The sequence below is a fragment of the Branchiostoma floridae genome, chromosome 1, assembly GCF_000003815.2.
Source record: "Branchiostoma floridae strain S238N-H82 chromosome 1, Bfl_VNyyK, whole genome shotgun sequence".
In the NCBI taxonomy this organism is placed as follows: domain Eukaryota; kingdom Metazoa; phylum Chordata; class Leptocardii; order Amphioxiformes; family Branchiostomatidae; genus Branchiostoma; species Branchiostoma floridae.
In genome coordinates this window covers 27,928,951-27,938,361 of record NC_049979.1, presented here as the reverse complement: position 1 = coordinate 27,938,361, position 9,411 = coordinate 27,928,951, and the positions used below count along the sequence as shown (strand labels likewise).

Genomic DNA, 9,411 nt, shown 5'->3' with positions numbered 1-9,411 from the left:
GCTTCTTTACTTTCAGCCATATTTCCATTACCCTATTTGATTTATATTCACCTTAAACCCCCAAAATATTTCTAATGAAGGCCGATTTGTCCTACTAGTTCAAGACCAGCGAGATTTTAGCTTCTTCTTACGCACACTGACAAAGGTTGAATTCTATATGTTCCTTCTGATTGGAAATATTCAAGGGTCCAAAGTACAGAGGACAACAATCCCGGAGTCACCACCTATCACGGGACTTGCCGGGCTCGTCATGTAGCTCTGACGTCATGGCTGATAGAGGGAGTCAAAAGTTCATGTAAGCATAGGAGTGTTGTACTTTGCTTTACTGTTTATTATTTGATATGTCTGAGTGGATTTTACGAAAAACTGTGTGCTCATAACTATATGTAAGATACTGATTTGGTACAAAGCACTTTATTATAAGCTTCGGTTAATATAACGTTAGATACGTTTGCAACGAAGCAATATCAAGTTGTTTATACTGCTAAAACCACCTACCATCCCATAGGTCGGCCAGTGCAGCATATATCGCAAGCCAGACATCGCGTCGCGCCGCTCCAGACTATAGGTTTGTGGATTTAGTGCTGTAAGTTGTTGACAGTAGAGGATGTGTACGTATACTTAAGTTGATACATAACAAATGTCGGAAAAACACTGTACCAGTGCCAAACATTGCATACTGGAACCCAAGCATTCTAAGGTTGTAAGTTAAAAGCGTTAATGGTCAAGATGATAAGCAGTGGAGACCAGGCGTTTAAACATGAACAGAACGCCACAACTTTGGACTAAAATTCCATTAACTTCGGTGTGAATTTCGAACATTTGGGGCATAAGATAAAATACAGATTACTTGTGACATCATTTAGATTTATTCCATTTCAGTATATTTCCGTTTAATGTTTGCGTTAACATATGAAGTTGTAAGTTAATCTAGTCACCATAAGATTTGTTGTTATGGCGAGATATTCAGCTGATGACTCTGACGTATGTGGCCCTTTCCAGTATGGTCACCACCTTTAGATGAGGATTGGTAACGCTTTTAGTCATTACGTTGTTAATTGGACCAACACAAATGTATTAAAACGCCGGTAAAATCACCTCCATTTGTAGGACGTATGAGAAGCACCTGGCCACAGGAGACCGCGCATTGACTGACGGGAACCTGGACTTGGCAGAACAGAAGTTTGTGTCTGCACTGAAACTGATTCATGGTGCGTTTTTTTTATCTAATCGCATTCCAAGATCTTCCATGAATGCTTTTTACTAAGCCTTCTAATTGAACGCCACAAAGCTTATACTCAATATCATATAAACAAATCAAATCTTTTATGAACATCGTATTGATTGGTTGACAACACATTACTTAATTTTACATCAAACATTATTTTGCCAATACAGATAAAAACAAACCGGATCAAAGTACTGAAGCTGACTGTCTCTGTAGACTGGGTGACGTGTACCTTCAAACAGGCGAAAGAACAAAAGAAGGTAGGAAATTCACACAGGCGGCAGCTCTGTACAACGCAGCTCTAGCCAGAACTAACGAAATTAGACACAAAGTAATGAAACGTCTACAGGACGTAGAGAAATCGTTTCTCTGCTACACAGCAAATGTTCACAGTGAACCGAATCCATCTGGTTCGGCATTACGTCATCAGAAGCGATTAGAGGACATGCGCATCAGTGTGAAGTCACAACTAGAAGCCATTGACCAGGAACACAATCCATATCAATATGACGAGGATGACCCAAAGATGCTACCAGTCGAGACTGGACGAGCTAAGGTAGTCAAAGCTTTGTGCAAGTGCATCGCAAAGGATAGACAAATGTTTATCCAGGCCCTTATTGATGAATGCATCAGTGCAATGGGCCTTCCCCCATGTAAGTACGCTTTCATCGGGTTAGGCTCGCAGGCTACAGAACTGGTCACACCCTACTCTGACCTGGAGTTTGCCATTCTGATTGAAGAAGGGAAGGACAATGACGACACACGGCGGTACTTCCTCAACCTCACACACTATCTACACTTGAAAGTCATCAACCTCGGAGAGACCATCCTCCCAGCCATGGCAATCCCGGCGCTCAACGACTTCCAATCTGAAGACCCAGACGAAGACTGGTTCTTCGACTCTGTCACGCCTCATGGGTTTGCCTTCGATGGCTTCATGCCATGGGCTAGCAAAACGCCATTTGGAAGGGACCAGACTAAGAGCAAACCTCCCGTCAGCCTTATCCAGACTCCTAAGGAGATGACGAAGTTTCAGCAGACCGAGATATCCCTGGCAGAAGGTTACCACCTGTCAGACATCCTCAGGCGGTTCGTTTTCCTAGCAGGCGACGAAGACCTGGTGAAAGAGTATATGGAGATACTGAAGACAGTCGTCAAAGATGATCTCCTCTCCAATGTTCAGGCCAAACGCCTGGTTGTATTTGGAATGCAGCACATGTTGGAAAGCATGGGCAAGACCTGTACCTTTGAACCTAGGGGGCCACTGTTAGAGCTAACTCGGAAAGACATAGAGAAGATTGGGCAGACTCCTGCCTTTGAGCCCACTGGGCAACTGCTAAATGTCAAGAAAGACATTTATCGCTTCCCTGGCACAGCCATAGATCTACTGGCCCTGTATTGTAACATCGCACTGTCAGCCAGTACCTGGGATGTGATTGATGAAATGAAGGAAGCGGGATGGATCCATGAAGAGGACGCCAAACATCTCACAGTGCTGACCAGCATCTCGGCAGAGCTTCGTCTAAGAACCTACATGGCCAACGGAGGACAAAAGGACAGTCTGTCTCCTCTCGCCAAAATAGATAACACTGACCTGAAGTCAGCATTCCACATTCCAGACGTAAAGGTTCTTTTTAGATACTACTGCAGGGCTATGCCTTTGAGGATGTGTATGCCAGACATGATCCTAGGTAGAAAGTTTCGAGGCCAACCAAAAAGGGTGTTTGAAACGGCCATTTCTGATGCCTCGAATGAATGTATGGGCCAAATAGCTGCAAACTTCTGCCTTTTCGACAAATCTATTCATCACTTGAAGGCAGCGCTAGAAGATGTCGGTGTGCGAAGTGACACAGAAAAACGTTCCCGATTACTCGACGAATTGGGCGCGTCTTACAGAGAGCGGGGAGATTTTGAGAGGGCAATTAGCTGCCACCAACAATCACTGACGATAGATAGAAACCATAAACATCCTCATATTATCAAGTCTTTACACAACCTAGGTTTAGCTCTTAGTAAACATGGCAAGAACAAGGCAGCAATCAGCTATCTCGAACAGGCGCTGCAAATGAAGAAAACTGCCTTTGGAGAGAACGTGGATGATGACGGCACCGCTGCATGTCTTAATAGTCTGGGATCATGTTGGCGTAAACTCGGCAATCATAAAAAAGCAATTGGCTACTACGAACAGTTCCTAAAGATGACAGAATCTCTTGTTGGAAATGACAAACCACATCGGGACATTGCAGGGGCACTCAACAACTTGGGGATATGTTGGCATGCTCATACTAATGATTTGCGAGATCACAACAGAGCAATCAAATACTGGGAGAGCTCTCTGGCGATGATGAAAGTTATCTATGGAGACAACACAGCACATCCTAAAATCGCTATGTTACTTACCAACCTGGGTTCAGCATGGGGGGAACTCGGCAATCCGACGAATGCAATTAGCTACCTGGAACGGTCATTAACGATGTTGAAAACTATCTACGGAGAAACACATCTAGACATTGCCCGCACACTCCTCAACCTGGGAACGTCTTGGCTTATTCAGGGCTATCATGAGAAAGCTGTTGAGTACTGCGAACAGTCACTAACGATGAGGAAAGCTATTTATGGAGACAACACACCGCATCCAGAAATCGCCATGTCACTTCACAACCTAGGAGTATGTTGGGCTACCATTGGTGACCAAGAGAAGGCAATCATTTACTTTGAAAAGGCGCTAACGATGAGAAAAACTATCTTTGGGGAGACCTCGCCACATCCAGACATCGCCATGTCGCTTCACAACCTGGGAGAATGCTGGGCTACAATTGGTAATCAAAGGAAAGCAATCGTTTACTATGAAAAAGTGCTAACGATGAGGAAAGCTTTATATGGAGAGAACACGCCACATCCAGATATCACCATATCACTTCACAAGATGGGATCATGTTGGTCTGCAATGGGCGATCAAGAGAAAGCAATCTTTTACTTTCAAAACGCGCTAACGATGAGAAAAACTATCTTTGGAGAGAAATCGCCACATCCAGACATCGCCATGTCACTTCACAACCTAGGAGTATGTTGGTCTGCAATTGGTGATCCAGAGAAAGCAGTATCTTACTATGAACAGTCAGTAACAATGAGAAAAGCTATCTATGGACACAACACACCGCACCCAGAAATCGCCATGTCGCTTCACAACCTGGGAGTATGTTGGTCTGCAATTGGTGATACAGAGAAAGCAGTATCTTACTTTGAACAGTCAGTAACGATGAAGAAAGCTATCTATGGACACAACACACCACACTTAGAAATCGCAATGTCATTTTACAACCTGGGAATATGTTGGGCTAGAATAGGTAATCAAAACAAAGCAATCGTTTGCTTTGAAAAGACATTAACAATGAGAAAAACTATCCTTGGAGAGAACACGCCACATCCAGATATCGCCATGTCTCTTCACAACCTAGGAGCATGTTGGGCTACAATTGGTGATCAAAAGAAAGCAATCATTTACTTTGAAGAGGCGCTATCGATGAGAAAAACTCATTCGGACATCAGCGCGCTACTCAAAAACCTCGCAATATGTTGGAGTAAACTGGGTGATGAAGAGAAAGCAAATAGCTACTGGGTACAGGCCATGAAGGCAAGGGAAGCCGCTCCATAGGGATAACATTGCCCATCTGGGCATTGTCAAATGACTTACAAACATTGATGAAGACCTTGAATTAAGAGTAAATTTCAATAAAGTCAAGGTCACAAGAATCGTAAGGAATCAAAAAGACAATCCCAAAGTATTCCGAAGGATAGTAATTTAAACCATAAGACTCAAAGTATATTAGGTATGATAAACATTGGCAAAAGCTCTAGAGCTTGTTGGTATTAGCACGGGGTTAACTTGCAAATTGTCAGTGAAGATGGTTGACGAGGCTGACCCTACATCAGCAGGGGCTGGACCGGGTTAACACCTTCTGCTTTAACTTAAAAGTTGTATTGGTGTTGTTTGCTACCATTCAACATCATTGGTCTGGCCAATAGAATAACTCAACAGAAGTCGATTTCGTTTGAGACTTTGAAGGAGAAATCAAGATGGGTGATGACTTTTGGTGATAAACGCTTATTATGCAACTCTGCAGCTAATTTGCATAATCGAGGAAGAAATCCATGAAGAAGAGTTCCATGGTAGGACTTGAAACAAGTGACGGGTGTACCCTCAATAGTTATCAATTATGCAAATGAAGACCTCATTTGAACAAATAATGGGAAAAAGAACATGATGTATAATACCATATGATAGTATAAAGTAATGTTGAAAATAATTAGACAAGTAAATCTGGGTGTAACTTGTAAGATAATAAGGAAATACTATAGCACGTCGCTTTGAAATTCATACTTCAGACAACTTATGTTATTTGGATCATTCACATTATTTATGCACCATATTTCTATAATCAAGAAGAGACCTTTAGTATACAGTGGTCATACAATCAGTCGCCAAGAATGGTCAGAAAATGTTCTCTTCATTATAAGGGGACAACTTTATTTCTTTCAATTGTAACTTAATAAGAGTCAGAAGAGAAACCAGACACAAAGACCACCCTCAACCAAATCTGCAAGTCACACAGCAATATATTGCTACACCATACATCAGTCTATAGGACTGGGATTTCTTGTGAAGGGTACATCTTCTTACAATGTATATAATGTTATTTACAACATCTACATAAAGTAATAGTGTTATAAGTTCAGTCATTACCAACGTGTATATGGTACACTGCACAAAAGCACTTCAAGCAAGAATCATTTACATGTACATCTATCTTCACATACATATTAGTTATAAAACATCTCTTATCTGACTCTATACAGATAACTTGACAAACAAACACAACATTAAACTTGCAAATTGTATTGTCCACAAGATTTACAAACTTGAAATAATCCAAACATACTGGACACCAAATACATGTAGTTGATCACAGATAACATTCAATTCAATATAAACACAGAGTTTAAAGCTTGTGCCTTATAGATTTAACTAATTCCATATCTTGAAAATACATGTGTATATCTAATCATTTTACTTTGGTCCATTTTAGGCAGTTCTAGACAAAACTAGATATTTTACACTTTGAGCACACCAACTATATATATACAATCATTTTCAGTCAGTTCCATTTTAAGTCAGTTCAGGGAATATATGTAGTCTTGATGATCACAATGAGCTTTCAATAGAACTGACTACATTATCATGCATCTATTACTCCAGAAAAGTTTGTTAATAACAAAACAGTATGCTGCTTCTGGAAAGGATAGTATTTTTCATTTTTGCAAAGAGTTGTGATTTAATTGGCCAACATATAGGTACAAATTAGCAATATATGAGATTGTAGATCAAGTGTCGTCTTATTCTACAAGTTGCAATTATACATTGTACCTGTTATTGCAAATGTCGTGCAATAAAGTTCTTCTCCTTGTTATGTTAATCACATGATTTGGCACTAACTCTGCACATCCTAACAGAAAGCACAAACAGCTTTCCGAAATTCTATTATGAGTCGGACTACAAATGCAATAATTGAAATGCAGGAAAAAGGCTCAATAACTCCTGATTTAAGTAGCTATGTGTTATCCATACAATTCTGTATTGCAAGTGTTGAAATTTGGAATTGCTCCAAAGTGTCCGGATGTACATAGAAGCAATCATGACCACCATTTAAGAAATTTCTTCTTACTTTACAACTCTATTGTATTTCTGGTTAGTTTCCTGGTTTTCGAATTACGCTGCTCCATTTATTTCAGTTTTGAACCTGTATCAAATTAGATTTAATAGTAAGACATAAAAAATCTGAGAAGTTGCTGAATTGCATTGCTGAACAAAGGAGAATATTACTGAACTTCCGCAGGAGCTGTTTCCTGATGGTCTATGAACTTGCAGGTGTTACAGCTGTTGTCATGAGGTGCAGTGTTAGTGTTAGACCACCACCTGAGCTTCACTGACTGGCATGTTGATGTTCCCAGTGATGATGGGCATGCTCTTCCCTTTCCTCAATACAAACACCTGGACAATGGGATAAGGTCAAAGGAGAACTTTACAAGAGTAGTAAAATGTAATATAAATATGTTGGGGGATGGTTAGGACATGGTCGAGGTATGGTTATTACATGTTTGGCGCTAAAAGATAGGCGTGGCCTAAATCTGGTCAAACTGATCCAGGCCTTCTGCCAACTATGTTCAGCTAGTGCTGGGTGCCATGTTCTGCTATGTGTAAATGGATCTTAACTATTGAATAAATCAATAAGGCCATGAACTCACCTTAATGGTGTCAGCAATGGCCTTGTCACTGATGCACTCCACCAGGGTCTGGAAAGCATAGTTCAGGCCAGGAACCAACAGGGGGACCTGGATAAACAGAGGTTGGACATCATTTACCTAATAGTGTGAGGATCTCTATACTATAGATAAAGACCACAAAGTGATTGACAGAATTTACAGTAGCCTAAGGATACAATGGATAAAATAGGTGAAAATGTAAAAAAAAAAAATATCACCTATATGTCTGTAACAGTAAAATTTCTATGACTATCTCTAGTTACAACATATTGGATTCATTTGTTTCAGTGCTGTCTAAAGCAAAATCAATGCATGCTGATCTTTGCGGATGCGACTGCCATCTTTGAATAGACCAATCCCATAGCCCTGCCAACCTCTAGTCTGTCAAAACATAGATGTGCAATGTACATGAAAAAATATAAAGAGACAACTAACTGAGACATGAAGCCAATATCTCATTGGTTCGCCAGATAAATCCCTTTCTCTCATTGGTTGAACAGCTAATTGTGATCAGTCTATTGCCTAATTTGCTATGAACAAGTTAGATGGTCCCTCATCATGCAGTGATGTTGGTACCCCTCCCCTCACCTTGATGGAGGATCGCTGGAGCTGGTACAGCTTCTCATCATACTGGAAGGTGATGAGGAGGTTGATGGAGGGCGTGGCTGATGATGTGTTCTGTAGGTTCACTGTCAGCTTAAAGGATGGACCTATCCCGTTCACCTGGGAATGCACATAAATCATCATACAGAGGTTAGCTATATAGAGTAGATGATACTGTAGAATAAAAGTTTAATTTCGCAAGAGAAAATGGAGTGATCTTAATCAAAGTTTGTGGCTTTCGGTTCATGGTAGCGCTAAAAAAAGTATGCCCTGAATATTAGAAAATGGATAGTAATGTCGTAGTCAATTGAAATGTATGCCAGAATATTGGAAAATGGATACTTCTGCTGAAGTCAATTCAAACATGTTGAAATATCGTAAAATGGATACTATGTCTTAGTCAATCCAAATGTATGCCAGAATATTGGAAAACAGATAATCATGTCATAGTTGATTCAAAGAAGATAATGTGACAGAACAAAAATTAAGAATCTATTGTTTGGTATACACATACTCTGTGGGTTCAATCATTTGTTCAACCTTCCTGACCACCTAGATTTCATAATTAAGGCCACTTTTTACTTGCCATTTTTTTCTTCTCACGCTTGCATCAGTTTTGGGGTTCCCAGAGGATGCTATCCATATAATCGAATCAACAAGGCCTGATAGAAGCACTCACCGTAGCGGACAGTTTGAGCGGTTCCAGCGGATCAGCTGACATGGGAGTCATGCTGGTCTCCAGAGCCTTCACGTAGGACCGGGCAGCGTCCAGTCTCAACCGGTACAGGTCCCGCTGGAACATACGGTGCATGGCTGGAAAAACACAAACACAAACTATGAGTTTCATGTATGTCATACCTGGACCTTTGATACTGGTGTTTCGGACCAGTTGATACTGTTCTACTGTTTTCACAGAGGCTTCTACAGAATAATTCAAACATGCTTGAGTGTGTGCCATTGCCCAATATTCGAATACAGGACTTGGACATTGGAATTGCTGTTCTTGTTCTGTGCAAGGACACCAAATTGTCTTAACTTCTGATCCATTCCCAAATTGAAACGCATGTTTTCTCGGGTGAGTATGACATAGATAAAAACAACACAGTGACTCTGTTTTTCACATCCCCCTCAGTCCTAGACCTCCCTCAGATCACAGGCCAGCCTTCAGATGATCCTACTCATAGTTGGGCTGGTACCTCAGGTGATACAGAATACACTTTGCTGTATTCTATATGTATTGCTCACTCACTCGCTCAGTC

General features: G+C 40.9%; 1 protein-coding gene across 2 annotated transcripts in view; it reads right to left on the bottom strand.

The window, feature by feature from the left end:
• Nucleotides 1-6,660: 6,660 nt before the first annotated feature.
• Nucleotides 6,661-9,411, bottom strand: part of LOC118418957 (Bardet-Biedl syndrome 1 protein-like) — a gene marked incomplete at its 3' end in the record, with an annotated part of 19,673 nt that continues 16,922 nt past the window's right edge. For both annotated transcript variants that reach the window (XM_035825122.1, XM_035825115.1), the window contains 4 exon segments: nt 6,661-7,277; nt 7,532-7,618; nt 8,138-8,272; nt 8,832-8,965. In XM_035825122.1, the coding sequence (XP_035681015.1) occupies nt 7,191-7,277; nt 7,532-7,618; nt 8,138-8,272; nt 8,832-8,965 (443 nt within the window).